Source organism: Carlito syrichta, unplaced genomic scaffold, assembly GCF_000164805.1.
Source record: "Carlito syrichta isolate Samal-C Ts95f unplaced genomic scaffold, Tarsius_syrichta-2.0.1 Scaffold305037, whole genome shotgun sequence".
In the NCBI taxonomy this organism is placed as follows: domain Eukaryota; kingdom Metazoa; phylum Chordata; class Mammalia; order Primates; family Tarsiidae; genus Carlito; species Carlito syrichta.
The window spans coordinates 124,322-141,859 of record NW_007249133.1 but is presented as its reverse complement, the minus strand read 5'-3'; the positions used below and the strand labels follow the sequence as shown (position 1 = coordinate 141,859).

The 17,538-nt window shown below is 37.4% G+C and overlaps 1 protein-coding gene across 1 annotated transcript in view; it reads right to left on the bottom strand.

Moving 5' to 3' along the window:
- The window catches only part of ADGRV1 (adhesion G protein-coupled receptor V1), a 555,854-nt gene that overhangs the window by 504,015 nt on the left and 34,301 nt on the right, over positions 1-17,538 (bottom strand). Inside the window, exons 17-20 of the mRNA XM_008061062.2 lie at positions 13,268-13,394; positions 11,747-11,964; positions 10,372-11,115; positions 6,003-6,376 (exon numbers count right to left, since the gene is read on the bottom strand). Coding sequence (XP_008059253.2) covers positions 6,003-6,376; positions 10,372-11,115; positions 11,747-11,964; positions 13,268-13,394 — 1,463 coding nt within the window. The remainder of the gene's footprint in view (positions 1-6,002; positions 6,377-10,371; positions 11,116-11,746; positions 11,965-13,267; positions 13,395-17,538) is intronic.

Genomic DNA, 17,538 nt, shown 5'->3' with positions numbered 1-17,538 from the left:
AATATTAAAATATTCACCTAGTTGGCTTAAGAATCGTGATGCAAACATACATTTAGGCGAGTCGATGAAAGGGTATAGCATCACTAAAAGCCATCAAAACCATCCTCACTCCGTTTCCACTAGAAACAATCATGCTCACTATTATTTCCTCTTTTGAGTAGGGAATTTGCCAAAGGTTCAGATCAGCAGAAATGTAATAATAAAGGTAAACAATCAGAAGAGTTTTAAAAATCTATTTTCCAAGAAAAACTAATGCAATATTTTAAGCCATGAATTGGCCTTCTCTATTGAACTAGAAGATTAAAGCTAAACAATTACAAATCCAATTAATTTTTAATTTGGTTTCATGCTTGGGTGATGATTAGTGATATCAGATTATATCAACATCACTTATATCTACAGGAATCTATTCACGTGGCATATGGCAGGCACTTAAAAACAAGCACAGTCTAAGTTGAAATACTACTATTATTTTCATAAAGATCTTCCCAAAATGTCTTTAAATTGATTTTTAGGCCCTGAGTTCATAAAGGTAAAACATAATCCAACTACTAGTTATAAAAAATCAAATAATGAGACTAGCAAATTCTAAGAATCACTATAAAAGCAATCTCATTAATTTATAATTGTGTGGTATGCAATTTTGCAGGACACACAAAAACAGTGCTAAAATAAGGCAGAGAGAAAAGAACACAGAAAGTACACAGAATAACAAAATATAGGAAGGCACCATGAGAGTGCAGTTACTAGGCTACAGATCTAACAAAGTTCATCACGGATCCCACTTGGAATCCAAAGCACTGTCTAGCATGCTTCATCAGGGCTCAAACCGGCACACAGCCGTAGCCATTTTTTCAATTATAGTTTATTAAGCACCTGCTATCTGCCAAGATATGGTGTACCTAGTTAGTGGGAAACAAATTACAAAATAATTACCTTCTCTTTCAATGTACCAAGTAGCAGATTATTTCATATTCTATATATTTGCATTATTTTTTAAGATGCAATTCTGCCATCAAATGTAACCTCACTACTACTTTAGTTCCCATAAATCCATGAAAATATAAAAAGCACAGCATAACTCAAAAGTCTTTCAAGGGTCTCTATTGCCTCCAGAAATTTTGAAGGGATTAAAAAAAGTTTAATTTTCAATGTCATTGCAACAACATAATGGGAAAAAAAATCTACAGAAATGGCTGTGGTTTTTATTGCTATAAACAAAGCAAGTGACCACAAAATTTAAACTCTGAAGACAATTCCAGGCACAGAGTAAACCAGCAGTTCTTATATGTTTTAGTTTTAGGATCCCTGAACAGCGATCAATAGAGTTTATGTGGGTGAACTCTATTGATATTTACCAAATTACAAAGGAAAATTGAAAAATGTAAATATTGACTGATAACTACTTTTAAAACAGCAATAATAAACCCATTACATGCTAACATAAGCCACATATTTTTATAAGCATAACTATATTTTTCAAAATGAAAAAAACTAATGATAGAAGGCATTGTCTCATATTTTTCCAAGTCTCTTTAAAGTCTGACAATAGAGAACTAGAGTCTCCTATCTTCTTCTAGAAGCAAATTGTCTCTGTTATTTTGGTTGAAGTATATAAAGAAAATCCAGCCCCACAAAGATGTGTATCTGGAAAGGAAAAGGACTGTATAATAATCTTTTCAGACCATTGTGGGTATTCTTCCTTGATATTATACCAAAATATGACAAGCGGTGGTTTCTTAGATATTAGTTGCAATGTGGAAGCACATTCTAAGACATTAAAATCCAAAAGTCTACCTTGCAATTTGAGTCAATCTTTGACCCATGCTTAATTTTGCAACAATATGCATTGATTATTTGAAAGATATTGGTTTACTGAGTTATACAGATCTTCCAAATGTTGACACACTGTATTATACAAAATAATCACACTGGCGAATATCACTATCAATCTTATCTGAAAAGTTGTTAAGTACTGGGAAATATCAAGCTCATTTTGGTAGATAAAAGTGTTCCAAAATTCAAACGCTCATTGAAAGACTGAGTTATTATTATCAGCAAGAACTGTCAAGGTTTTCCTTGCAATCACTGGCTCACTCCATTCATTTACATGAAAATGTCCACAAAATACCCAAATCTAAATAACAAAAAATTGTCAATTTTTCAAGTAAAAATGGTGTTCTATGAAAAGAGCAACGAGTTCCACACACAACTCAGGATGTGCAAAAGCACTTTCCTTCAAGACAACTATTAAGTTTTGATTATGCAGCAGAAGCATTTTATTTATGCCTCTCATTTTGTGACACAAAATATTAAAAGACAGGTATTCAAGGGTTGAGATTTTATAAAATCACTATTTTTTTCTTTCTTCATCAAAGACATTTTTATGTGAAACTAGAAACTTTAAACTATGAGTACATGGTGGTAAGTGATAACTGGTACAGTCCAATGGCACTATCTTAATTGGTGCAAAGATGCTAGCAGCCAGCAGTTTTGGCCACCATTGCTTTTGCTGTGCAAATGTCAATAAAGAAAATGTGGTATGTATACACCATGGAATACTACACAGCCATAAAAAAGAACCAAACCATGTCCTTTGCAGTAATGTGGATGGAAATGGAAGCCATTATTCTAAGCAAATTAACACAAGCAGAAAACCAAATACTGCATGTGCTCACTTACAAGTGGGAACTAAACATTGGGTGCACACGGACACAAGGATGGGAACAATAGACACTGGGGACTTCTAAAGGAAGTTGGGAGGGGGGAGGGGGTTAAAAAAAAAGACCTATTGGGTACCATGACCACTACTTGGGTGAAGAGTTCAACAGAAGAAAGTCTAAACATCACCATCATGCAATATACCCATTGCAACAAACCTGTTCATGTACCCCTTGAATCTAAAACTTTTTTAGAAATTCAAAATAAATAAATGAAACGAAATGAAAAAGACAAATAACTTCTTAGTTTAAAACTAGGTTTGACTATGTAAATCCCCTGAAAGGCTCTCAGGAAGCCCCGGGGATCCTTGGGCCACACTTTGAGAATGACTTCAGTAAGTAATCAGTAAATATTGTTGTTGATGATGATAATGATAAGACTCCTTCAAATCACATCAAGGTGAAAGTAGGAGTTCTACACTTCTACTTTTAACATTTTCAGAAATGAGAATTCTGTCATCTTCATGACAGCCAAATGTCAATGCTTAGTTTTTTAGACTCAACAACAGTTTTCCTATATTAACCGTTTAAACATTTCTCCTTCCACTACATTCTATTTCTCTCCCGTATGTGCTTGAAAAATAGCTAACCGTGTTTTCCTTTTCTTTCCAGCAGTTACAATAGTTTAGTTGTGGTGGTAGGCCTATGTAGGGAAGTCCTCTATTCTGCAGTAAAGACTGGACTGGCCTTGCTCAAGTTCAGAGATTTTCGAGAAGAAGCAAAGTTACACCACTAGGTGGAGCTTAACCAATAACTACAACCTATCAATGGAACTTGAGAGACAAGTCACTGCTAAAGACTTAACTATAAAGGCTCAGAAAACCAGAGAAATGCTCAAAGATTAGTCTTCATTTTAGGCAAGTTTTTTTTTTTAATTGTTCTATAGTCTGTGTTTTTTTCCCCCAGTTTGATTATTTACGTAGTTTAACTGAATCTAAATATATCTGATATCTGAACTGCTATACACGTTTCCATAGCTTGATATTGAAATATATTTATATGACCCAACACAGGTTTATTGCGTACCCACTGTGTTCCGTTCTTGGTGTGATATAAACAGCAATAAACAATTAGACCCTTACTGCATTCAGAGCTCTTTCACCTTTTTGATGAAGGAATACAGCCATAAATAGGTAGACTTATAATACCAAAAGGGACTTACGAGGGTGACCAATGCTACCACCCCAAAAAAGTTTTTTTAACTAGGCAAATGAATGAAGAGTGACAAGTTGGGAGAAGGGGATGAGTTACTCTAAATAAGAAAGTCTTCACTGAGGAGATGTGTTTGGAGCTGAGACTTGGAGACTCAACGGGGAGCTCTGGATGAAGAGGACTTTACCTGGAGAGGCTCGCCAGCATGGATGCCATGAGACTGGAGTGGAAACAAACCAGGTTGGCCTGGACCATGGTGACCAAAGGGGAGCAGGACACAAGATGAGGTCAGAGTCCCAGGCAGGGGCCAGATGTCGAAGGAACCCGAAGCCTGACTTTATGGTACCACAATGTTTCTCACAGCTTGACAAAAAACGTCTATCTTTGCACAAATCGAAATGTGATGCTGATACTACAGATACAGGGGAAAAGACAAGAGGCTAGGAATCACAAGACATGGATTCAGATTCCACCTCTTCCTGTTGTGTCTTAGGAACAACCCAAAAGGAAAATCAATGTTCGTTAAACACTAGTAACTACCAAGCTCCGAATCAAATTTGATCTTGCTTCATTTCATTCAACTTGGGTTATTTTCTCAGGCCTCTAAACCTCAGTTTCTATGACTATAAAGTGTAGAGAGTAATAATTAATACCTTTTGCACCTATATTATGGATTATTAAAAAGGTGTATAAATTTAATATACAGAAGTTCCCTTGATGGCTGAATACCCATTGAAGATATTCAGAGGTGAGGGTGGTGGGCACACTTAAACCTCAGACTTCGTTGCCACTCACTATACATTGCAACCATATAACAAAAAGCAATGTGTGCCTCCTCAAGCTACTGAAATAAAGAAAAAAAAACCATAATAAAATAAAATATTAAGAAATAAGATATTATCACTATAGGTAAACATATTCCTTTTTTTAAGTTGTATTGTATGATGTTTGTTCTTCCTAGACTAAGATATTCTACTTTGGTTGTAGAATAGACCTTTGAGCATCTCTTTGACTGTCACCAAACCAGAGAGCTAAAGAGACAACAAAACCTCAGAGAGCCAAGCATCCCAATGTAAACTGCAATGAGTCTATCACTTAGACTTTTTGTTCCAACTCTACCCATCAATTTTTAAAAATCATTTCAATTTACATACACACCCTTCTAAACCTATTAGAATCAACTTGCAAAGGGAAAGATTCTCTTGCTCTTTGGCATCCTTTCATGGACACTGAGCTGTGGCTGTCACATACAACACCTGGGAAATAGTTTCATGACATCTCACATTACTGAACAGGAAACCAAGATGATTACACATCTTTGAAAACTTGGAAAGTACTGATAAGGACAGTGAAACAGCCTAATGAATTAAGCTGGCCAAAAAGGGTGATAAGAAAGACATTTACAGAACGCTTTAACTATTTAAGTATGTATTATACATAAAAATACACTCAAAAAATTGTATTTTAATAAAGTTGAAACTATAAGTATTCATACACGCTTTCAATATATAGTTTTTCACTTACTTATATGGTATCCAAAACCGTAGTCAAAAGTAAGTTACATGTGGAGCATAATTATGCATTCTTTGAAGGACCCTAACTGCAAAGCTAGGCCAGGCGCACAGTGGCTCACGCCTATAATCCCAGCACTTCAGGAGGTCAAGATGGGAGGAACCCTGGAGCCTAGGAGTTCGAGACCAGCTTAAGCAACATAGCAAGAATTCATCTCTACCAAAAATAAATAAATAAACCGGGTGTGGTGGTGCACACCTGTAATCCCAGCAACTTGGGAGGCTGAGGCAGAACGACCACCTGAGTCCAGGAAGCTCAGGCTGTAGTGAGCAGTGATTGTGCCACTGCACTTCAGCCTGGGTGACAAAGTGAGACCCCAACTTTAAAAAAAAAAAACTTTAAAATTAATCGCTAAAGTTTCATTTCTATCAGTTCATTAGGCTGATTCAGACTGAACTCCTAAGAGTAGGGACTTTGTAATTTATATTTGCAGCTAACCAGGATTTTGGACTTGGAGCAGATGCTCAAGCAACTTATCAAATGACCGAAAGCCCAGTCCTAGACAAATCTACCTACAATGAATTTTTTAACCCCCAATCCTCCAAGCTCACGACTTACCTCTGGTATACAAGCTCCTGTGAAACCAAACAAGCCATTGGCATTGTCACTTTTCTGTATTATTAATCTTGCTGTCGTGTTTTCTTCAGAAATACGAGCTCCTCCAAACACAGAGACGAGTTTAAGAATGAAGAACTCTTCTCCCTCCTCCTCATTGTCATCCCTCGCAGAAACAATGAACGATTTGTTCGTTTCTCCTTGCCTGAACTCCAGGTACCCGGAGATGGGGTGTAAGTCACTTCTCGCAGGCAGGGCATGAAGCTCATAAATTTCTTCCAGGGTCAGTTTCCGCTCATAGGCTCGCACATCCTGCATCAGCCCCATGAATCGGTTCTTGCCATTGAGCCCGGCCCCAATTCGCAGTATTCCAGGACCTGAAATTAGAAATGGGGTTAAAAGCTCCAATATCCACAACCATCCTGCCCTAAATTACAAGTGGGATTCAGAGAGTAAAACAATTTAATTAAAAGAAGTTATTGAATAAATAAAACTTTTGTATACCTAGTATACAATCAAATAAAGGTTATAACCTCCTGTAATGAAAAATGAATCCATAAATAAATCACTAAAGACATTGGTAACCATCGTCAAATTAGATGATATCCTTGAGAATAACTTCTATCAATCTGTCAAATAACATTTCTGTTCAGAAAAATAACAACATACATGTATACATATGTATATGTGTAGCAAGATATTTGGACAGACATTTCTTCTAGGATATTTTAAACTTTATTTGCACAGTTTAAAATGGAATGATTGGCCTTTGCCTTGCTAAGCTTATGTGTGGCCATGTGCTCTCAAACGTTGGCTCCCTTCTCTGCCTTGGGGAGATGAATCTCCTCACTCTTTCTCTCGAACTGACTTTCTAAATAAACTACATTTGCTAATCTAAAAAAAAATAAAGAAATAAAATGGAATGATTACATTTAGTCACAATTTTAAAATTTGGTATTATTATTCTTTGAGAATGTCAAGGCTTATTATATTAGAAGCTCATCTTGAGTTAAAGTTGCGAGAGTTCAGAAAAAAGTTTCTCTGGGCCAAATGTATCTCTGCATCCAAACAACTAATGAAATGGCTGTACCAACAGAAATTTTTATTCCCAGAAACATTACGTGCAAGTCTTAGGTACTTTTTAAACAGTGATAACACGCAACCCAACTATGTCACCATATCTCAGTCCTTGTTAGTATATATCACCAGTTCACATTTCTTTACTTGTTCCTTCTCTAATAACTCATCTAAGCAATTATGTAAGATGAGATCTTGGCAGTGATTCTGGAAAAAAGTATAAGTAACATTTCCTGTCAACAGCTTCAATGAAGGTTGTTTTACAAATCTCTACCCAGATGGCATTTTAAGGGTCATCGTAAGGCTCGGGTCATTCTAAGGCTCGGGCACATCATTGTCATGAGTGCGCCTATGGTCACTACAGAGATGACCTTCTAGCCCAGTGAACAACTGGAGCTCAAGATTGGGTGGAAAATTCTGTATGATTCTCCTATTGAAATATCTGGCAACTGTAATGATATAAGTTCCCCTGATTTTCACAAAACCATGTCATGGTCCTACCAGCTAGGAAACTATCTAGAGTCAAGGATATAGAAATGATCATATCAGCCGGGCTCGGTAGCTCAGCCTGTAATCCCAGCATTTTGGGAGGTCGAGGCAAGTGGACTGCCTGAGCCCGCGGGTTCGAGACCTGCCCGGGCAACTTGGTGAGCCCTCATCTCTACAATAAATCAAAAACTAGCCTGACATGGTAGCACACTCCTGTAGTGCCGGCTACTTGACTTGGAAGGTTGAGGCGGAAGGATCGCCGAAGCCCAGCAGGTCAAGGCTGCGGTGGCCGGGAGTGTGCCACTTGCACTCCAGTCTGGGCAACAGAGTAAGACTCCAACACACACACACAAACACACACACACACACACACACACACACACACACACACACGATCATATCATCTTTAGTTTCGTTCCTATGATATACTAAAAGGAATTCTGACCTAGGAATTAAAGGCTTATTTTCAAACCCTGCTCCTCTATTACTTGGCTGTGTGATGTTGGCTAATTTATATACTGACTCTGACTTTTATCTCCTTATCTATCAAATACTTAACATATTGAATTATTCTGTAGTGCAAAATAGGTAATTTATAAAAAATACCTTATAAATGTAAAACACTATGTAAATTTGAGGGTTCTAAGCACTTTACTTCTTATGGCTAATTCTCTGGACTAGCATGACCATTATTTCTTGAATGTTAGTGTCAACTACTTATGTTACGATGCTAAATCAATCAAAATAAAAACATTATAAAAATGCCAATATGTTACAGTGGTGCCTTTAGAATGGAGGGAATATGGAACTTTCACTTTTCATCTTAATATGTTTTAAATTTTATGGACTACTCATGTACTAATTTGACAATGGAGAAAAATAAGGAAATACATATTTTGTGTATATAAAAATTTTCAACAGTACACTTAATGTTTACAGGGGTTGTCTCTGAATGATAGTATTGCAAATGATTTTTATTTTTGTTTTGTATGTGTACTTTGACATTTTTCTATATTGACCAATTTAAAAATGCACCTTTTTGAAACTATAAGATACCACTACAAACCTACCAAGGTGGTTAAAATTAAAAACAGAAAAAGCTAAGCATTAATAAAGTGGAACTCTCACACACTAGAGATAAGGTAGAGATAGGTTACCTCTTTTGGAAAACTGTCGAGTATTATCTACTAAAACTAAATACACGCACTCACAGTAATTCAGCAATTTCATCCTTAGGAATGTACCCAATAAAAATGCTTACTGCAGACATGTTCAGCATAAAAGCATAAAAATATTCATAGACGTACTTACTATATGTAATAGACAAAAGCTGGAAATAACCCAAACAGAAATGAAAAGTAGCATGAATAAATAAATCGTGTTAACATTACACATGGGAATTTTATATAGTATTGAGCATGAAATATTTACAACAGGCAAAAATATGGATGACCCTCACTAACAATATTGAGCAAAAGAGGCCAAACACTCAAGGGATATACTGCACAATTCTGTTTACATAAATGGAGAAACAGGAAAGCTAATTGGAGCTCTTAAATGATTCTAAAATGCCAGCCGTAGGCAGGCAGAGCGGTGAGTTAGCAACTAGGGCTTCTGGAATGCTCTACTTCTTAATCTGGTGGCTGGTTTCATAGGTGCGGAAACTGATGGATTTTAAGTTTTAAAAAAGTTCATTTATCTGTACACTTATGATGTGTACTTTTACATATTCTATAATATAAAAAGACTCTATTTTATCAATAACTTTAAAATATATATTTCTAAATGTTCTTTCCAAGTGACAAATTACAAAAATCACATAAATCTTTTACAGTAAGCCAAAAAGAGGCTAAAAACATCAACCCTTACATCCTCAAATCCCTTCCATTATCTGTCTACCATCAACAAAGGAACTAAGGTGAGCAGACACACGTACGCATTCATCCACCCAATAAAAAGGTGAAGAACTTAATGCCACAGAGTGCTGTAAGCACAGTCCTAGGGATCGAAATGAGTAGATATGTGTCTTTCCTTTGCTCAACTTTTTTACTTCTGGAAAAAATATATATATAACCGAATACCTCATACAGGAGGTTCAGAAGAAAATCATTCTATTACATTACAGCCATATAAGCTCTGCTCCATCTTCAGCTAATTATAAAACAGAATCAAATTATAGCATGGAGAGACCGGGAGGAAAGGGCGACTCATGAAGATAAGCAATAATTTATGTGCACAAATGAGCTTCTCGAGGAAAAGTATATGATTTTGTTCAAAGACAGCAACGACGATTTCTTCCAAGCACTCCAAGGAATTCGCCAATCTACCTCCTGCTACAATAAACCCCGTAATCACAGTTCCATGTGCTTTTTCTCTCTTTCTTTTCAGTATTGTGCCCACCACTGATCACCTCCAGCATTACTGAGCTCACAGCATTCCCGTTTCACATTTCTACTCCTCACCCATTCCTCTGCTTGGAATAACATTCTGCATCACTCTTACCACCCACAAGAGGGATCAATGCTCCTCCTTCACAATTTTTTTTTCCTTTTACAAAGTAAAAAAGTATCATGGTGATCTATTGGACATCTCTCTCCTAGAGCTTACTCCAGGCTCTTCAAGGGCAAAACTTCACCTGATTCATTTCTGCAATACTCAGAATTTATCACGCTCTTGCTAGGAACATAGTTTTGTTTCCAGAAATTAAATCAATACAAAATGTTCTTAAATGTCTGTCAGAATTTTTTAAATTCTAAACTTTAGAAACTTGAAATTTCAGCATCTTAGTCATGACAATGACACTCACCATCAGTAATGGCTTCTCCTTTCAGACTCTTGATCCCTCTGGGCATTGCATTTCCATCCAAGTAGAATTCAATTATACCATCATCCAGGATAATCAGTAGATGAAGCCAAACACTTTCTTCTAAATATTTCATGACTGTTGTCTTGGCAATGTACGTAGCATTGGAACCCAAGGTTTTGTAATGAAGGGAAAGTGTCACATGGGATTCATTTGTGTGAACTTTTACCCCATAGTAGAGGCCTCCATTACCATCATCCTTCGCTATAACAAATCCATTTGTGTTGGCATTAGGCATTACCCAAGCTGAGAATGTGAAATTGGCAATTGTGTTATTTTTGGAGGGATGGTATTTTTGATCAACAGTGCCAAATGCACCCTCTAGTCCGGTGAAGTACAAAGCATCTGTTCCACTATGATGATGTCGCATGTGTGGTTGTAAGTGCACAGTGCTGGGGAAAATTCCAACCAGTAAAAAGTCTACCATTGGTGGCAAGCCAGCAGTGAACTCACTGGACAGTATTTCCCAGCCCACTCGTACATCACCAAAGACACCCTGTTGCCTCAGAATGGTGAAATTGGTCATATAAGACATGTCATCTTCCGAGAGGACATCTTCCGCTACTTCTCTCTCTAAACACTCTGGATCCAAGATGAAAACTCCAAAGGGATCATCATTGAGTGGAATCATCACTGTCACCTGGAGGTTGCTTTCTGCAAGTTGGCCTCCAGGACCTGGGGATCCACCTGTAATAAGGAAATGTATAAGGAGTGAGAAACCCGAATTTCAAGTACTTTCTAGTATAATGTGAAGAAAAAGAAATCCGTTTAGCAGACAAACTTTTGGTTACATGACTTCCTCATGGTCAATAAACAATAGTGTCACCTATGGCTTTCACCACACTTTAGGGGAAGGACAGCCAATAACATTTGTTCATCATGATTTTGTTAATAATTAGTAAAGCCTGAAAAGACAATATGAACTAGATAGGTTAAATTCCTGTACTGAAAACCGAAAGGGATGGGAAGATTGATTATTCAGATTATGACACAAAGGTCAAGTTTTGAGCTACCGTGAATCTTTGCTTCCTAATTTCCATTAATATTTTGTTGGAGACACTGTGTTTGTTGTGGGAAAAGTTTATTTACAAGTGTGAGGATAGATGTAAGCCTCCATCCATAAAACCAAACCAGGCTAAAAAACAACAAAAAAGTGTTAAAAATAACACTTCAAGAAAGAAGGGTATTTTGACATTTAAAATCATATAAATAAGATACACTCACTTCTTCATCAATTGCATTTTCTATGCAGTAGTAATTATTTAAGCATAAGATACAAAGTTTGGGTGATAAACTAGGAGGTAGAAAACCACAGCACCTGAAACGTTTACAAGCTTGAGGTTATAAAATTCGTTGAATTCAGGAATTTTATCTGGAAAAGCATGGAGGATTATTGACTTTGTTCCTTCTCCATCCAGAAAGGCAACAGTCCCTGAAGTTTCATAGAACTCTTGTCCAGGTTGCAAAGCAGAGTCATTCTGAAACAGCTGCCAAGCCACGGAAACATTGCCAAAGTATCCTCGGTGCCTCAAAATCCTACATGAGAAATCAAAGAGAAGAAATTTTCATGAAAGATATATAAATAGTGAATCTAACTCTAATGAGAGCTTTATATTTCTGAGAGTTATCTCAGAAATATACTTTTTCTATTTATCATCTTTAAATCAACCAGCCAGCCAGACCTACTGAGCAACCTGAAGAATCTCCTGGAAAGGGAAGAATAAGGTAGAACCTGAGATGATAAAGAGAAGCTGTCTTAAAAGTCAGTCTTCAAAGTTTAAACTGAACGATGAATTCTGAGTCACATTGAGAAGCTACTTGGCAAAATCTTTTCAGAAGTAAAGTACAGGGTGAAAGAAGTCAAACAATCACCCGAGAGAGGAGTCCCTGAAGGAGAGGGGTGGGAGAATAATTTCGGCTTACCAGTGGCTATTGTTTTTTTAAAAAAAAGATATTTTAAATTAGTATTCAGCCAAGCCTGAAAAAAGGATATGAACTAGAGAGGTCTAATTCCTGTGCTTAAGACCAAAAGCGAGCTGGGTGTGGTGGCCCACATCTATAATCCCAGCATTTTGGGAGGGCAAGGCAGGGAAACTGTGTAAGCCCAGGAGTTCGAGACTAGCCTGGGCAATGTAAAAATAAAAATTAAAAAATTAGCTGGGTGTGGTGGTGTGTACCTTTAGTCCCAGCTACACAAAGAGGCTGAGGTGGGAGGATTGTCTGAGTCTGGGAGGTCGAGGCTGCTGTGAGCCACAATCATTGTGATCAAGCCACTGCACTCCAGCCTGGATGACAGAGTAAGACCCTGACTCAGAAAAAAAAAAAAAAAGTGGGTGGGTGTCATGCCTATAATCCTGGCACTCTGGGAGGCTGAGGCAGGGGAATTGCCTGAGCACAGGAGTTCAAGATCAGCCTGGGCAACATAGCAAGATCCTGTCTCTAAAAAAAAATAATAATTTTTTAAAATTAGCCAGGCATAGTGGCATGCACTTGTAGCCCCGGCTACTCAGGAGGCTAAGGCGAGAGAATCACCTGAGACCAGGAGGTCGAGGTTGTGGTGAGCTGTGATCATGCCACTGCACTCCAACCTAAGCGACAGAGTGAGACCCCACTCAAAAAAAAAATAGTGATGGGAAAATTGATTGCTTAAATTATGACAAATTGTGCAACAGCATAAACAAAGTCATACCATTCACTCAGTCTGCCAACTTTGCAATTACTCAATTCTTGACCAATTTTTTAAATTTTGAAAGATTAGCAATATTTTGAATTTTCACATATTAAATAATCTTATTTTCTTTCATCCAGTTAAGCATTTGCCTTATCCAAATGTGCTTACCAAAATGCATTCGTCTTTCCTTCTTCCACTGTCTTGTCTATGGGCTCCAGAGAAAAAATACCATTTGGGTCATCATTAGCTTCGATGATCACGGTAGCTACTCCATATTGATATACTACTGTATCCCCTAAATGAAAAATGAAAATGTCAAAAATAACAGGGAAGCAGCCAACCTACTACTCAACCTATACTTTTACATTAGAAAACTATTCATAATTAAGTCCAATTTTTCCACAACAATTTTCTCACTGAAGGTCATATAATAAATGCAAAACTGCTCGATTTCTCCAAACAGGTTTATATGCATACATACACACACACACACACACACACACACACACACACACACACACACACAGAAATAAATGCAATGTGAAATATTTTGTTTTTTGAGATGTTTAGTTACAAAGGAACTACTTTATTGAAAAACAAAGACACTTTTCTTCACAATAGGAATATGGCTTCAATCTATTATTTATAAATTAAGAACACAGTTTCTCATCTACTTTCACATTTTTTAGGTGATTCTTTCATATAAAAATAATTAAGGATTACCCCAAATACTAAAATACAACTGTCCATATTCATTAGACTCACTGGATAGAGCATTTTCCTCTGGATCTCTGTCTTCAGGCAACAAAGTCTTTCTGGTCGTACATGGAACAAAGCAGTCTCCATGGAGTTGACCTTGATTCTCTCTACCCCCATTCTTTGCCCAGCATTTTGGCGCTAGTATTGTCTACCCATTCGATCTCATCTCATCTGTTCCCTGAGAACCCTACCTCCAGCTATTCCTGTGGGAGCAAAAGTGCTGAACATCTTCACCCATCCAACTAACTCTTACCCCGAAAACCCAGCCCAAGCAACAACTCTTCCAGGAATTCTTCCTTGAATCCCCAGGTGGAGCTAAGTCCCTCTCCATTGAGTTACCACGGCACTTTGCACTTTGTCAATCTATCATAACAGTGATCACATTGCACTGGTGCACACACACGCAGACACACACGTATGCCATTTTACAGTAAGCTTCTTGGACAAATGATGTTTATTCAATTCCATGCCCTGGAAGAACAAATGCCCAGTAAATGTGCACTGAAGTTATTTATTGCTGAACTGATGCAAATAAAATAACTTTTAAAGTTAGATGAAGACAACACTTACACCTAAAATTATAGCAACAAATTATAGGTAGCAAACCAGCACATCAGAAAATAATTTATATGTAATACAACTGTATTTAACTTCATTTGATGATTAGCTGATGAAAAGAATAAAAGGGCATAAAAAAGACAGCAAATCGTGGAAAATGCTGACAGCCAATAAAATAAAGATCATATCATAAAATCTAACAAAAATAAATAAAAATAATAAAACCAAATTTTGGCAGGTTTCTGCTATCCTGTGAGTTTGCACTGCAACATGTCACAGATGGTACTAAAAATTTATTCTGTTTCTCTGCAAGATGAACCACAGTATTTAACAAGGACTCTAAGGATGGCCATGTCCTTTGGCCAGTATCAGGACATATAATATAAGCAATAGGTATCAGGATAAACACCCACTACCAGCACTAGGTCATATCAGAGGTATTGTCTCTCCAGCCTCCTATCAAGGAACCCCACAAGTCCCAGATGTTTTGATTTCATAAAGGAGGAAGGAAATAAGACAGGATGTATAAAAGCGCACGTTCTAGAGATTTCTGTCATCCAAACACTCGTAGGTAAAGTAATTAGATTCTCAGATAGCATTTCTGGAAAAATATTAAAGACAAGTACAAAGGCTACATGAAGCAACATACATACACATGTACCTCAGGCCAGTAACCTAGTCACACCTTGTGCTTCTTTCTCTCTTTTTCAAAATCAAATACATATGTCCCCAGTGACACATTTTACAAAATAAACTACTAAATCTCTCTTTGAAAAGTCATTTTTCCATTCTTTTTACAAAAGGTTCAGGATGTTTTGATGCACTATTTAACCATAGTGACATTTTGTTCCTGATGACGGTTTAACTCTCAGTGACATCCTGACCCCCCAATATGTTTGAAACACAAAAATTTTCACCACAATTACATCAAATTAATACATGTCATCATGAACTTGTTTCCAGAGTAAGTTCTCTCAAGACAATGTCATTCCTTCATCATCTTTCTATACTTCACAGTAAAACTTTCTGTTTTCCACTGTTATGTCACCAAAATTACTTTGCAATTCCTTTACATTTAAATTAATTTTAGAACAATAATTGGATCCACCAAATGTTTTAGGCTTATATAAGACCTGACTAGTTATGGGTTTTGCAATTGTGAAATTACTCTTATGGCCATTATTCTTTTGTTTGTTTGTTTTTGTTTTTTTAAAGCAGGATTTATTGAGAGGACAGAAAAGCTTCCAGAGCGGGAGGGGAACTGAGGGGTTGCCTTGTAGCTATTATTCTACAAAGTCCGGGTTTTTCTTACAAGATGATAGTTTTTAGTTTTAACTTTTTTGAGTTTTTGTAGGTAAGCTGTGTGAACAGTGAGAGACAGAGAAAGACAAAAAGAGAAAGAAAGGAAAATAGGAAGAGAGATAGCAAAGAAGAAAGAGAGAAAGAGACACAGCAAAAACAAAAATTAAGGGATCTCTTTCTCTTCCTCTTTCTCCACCTTTTCATTAGAACACAGGGTTGGCATTCCACTGGACATGGTGGGCAGAGCACCATAGCAGTCTAGGGCCAGGGTTAGAGCTCACACAGGGTAAGCAGGGCATCTCCCTGGGAGAGAGATGTGGCACAGAGCATTGGAGCGAGGGAGGTGAGGATGAATCCACATGGGGAGAGGGCTGTCCCAGGACAAGAAGCCAGATACTGTTGGGGTAAGAAGGGCAACCACATGTGGGCAGAGGATATCAAAAGCAATGGAAAAGAGGTGACATACAGAGGAAATTGGTCAGATATGCAAATAGATTAAAGATCAGGGAGCTGATTTCTCACTATCGGAGAAGGGACCAACAAATCCAGAAAGGGAGAAAACTACAGTGAGCCTATGATGCGGGTGAGGAGTGGAGACACTAATGTGATCTAAGGGTTTCAAACATACATAGATAGATCTAGAACTGCAGATGTAAATGTGTGCATGTGCACATGTGTGTATACATACAACATATGTGTATACACACATGTATGACCTATCTCCCCATGCCTAGGAAGAACAAAACCCAGTCAAAATGAGCACACCTGGCACGTAGATCCTGGTTGCTAAATAGCACTCTTCACTAAAAGGAACCAAGGTTTCTTGGAGAAATGGTTGATTCCAGGATTGTGATCGGAAAAGGTACAAAACAAGCTTGGAAGAACTTGCCATGCCAGGAAGAAAGAAAATGCTCACAGAATAAGAGCACACGTCAAAAGACCAGGGCAGTCATCTCAAATAAATGATCACTGGTCGAACCCAGCACAATTTGACCATAAAATAAACAGTAATAGTAGCAAAATATAAGTCACTGTATTAAATCGACGTCATCAGTGAAGAAATAGAAAGGTTTAGAGCAACAGGATATTTACACAGTTTCCAAGCACCTCCCCACAAAATATTACTAATTACAATGGGAAAAAAGTACAGTAGTGAAAGGAAGCTGTCACCATCTTAACTGCTGTCTAAGTAAATATCACAGTGAAAGAACAAATCGAAATCATGTGACGATTGAAGGGAAATGATAAGAACACAGAATCACTTCTGTGGGATTCCTATCAAGGCTACAAAACCTGAATCTAATAATGAGGAAACATCAAGCAAACTCAAAACAAGGGACCTTCTACCTTGTAATCTTCTCTATTGTTAAGGTCATGAAGGTCAAGGATAGACTGAGGAACTACTCCAGATTGAAGGGATTCAAGGGACATTATAATTAAATGTGATGCAAGATTCAAAAGCAATGCATTTTATTAGAAAAGACATTATTCAGACAACTGGAAAAATTTGGATGAGGTCTGAGGCAATGATCACCTTGTTAGTTTCCTGATGTTTGGTTCTATTGTGGTTACATAGGAGAACATCCTTGTTTATGGAAAACACACAACAATATATTCAAGGTGATGGGTCATCACATCTTTAACTTATTCTCAAAAGGTTCAGAGGAAAAAAGGTCTTTGTACTCTAAAAAAATAAATAATTGCCGGGCTCGGTGGCTCAGTCTATAATCCCGCACCTTTGGGAGGCTGAGGTGGGTGGGCTGCCTGAGCCCGTGGGTTCGAGACCCGCCTGGGCAGCGAGACCTCATCTCTACAATAAA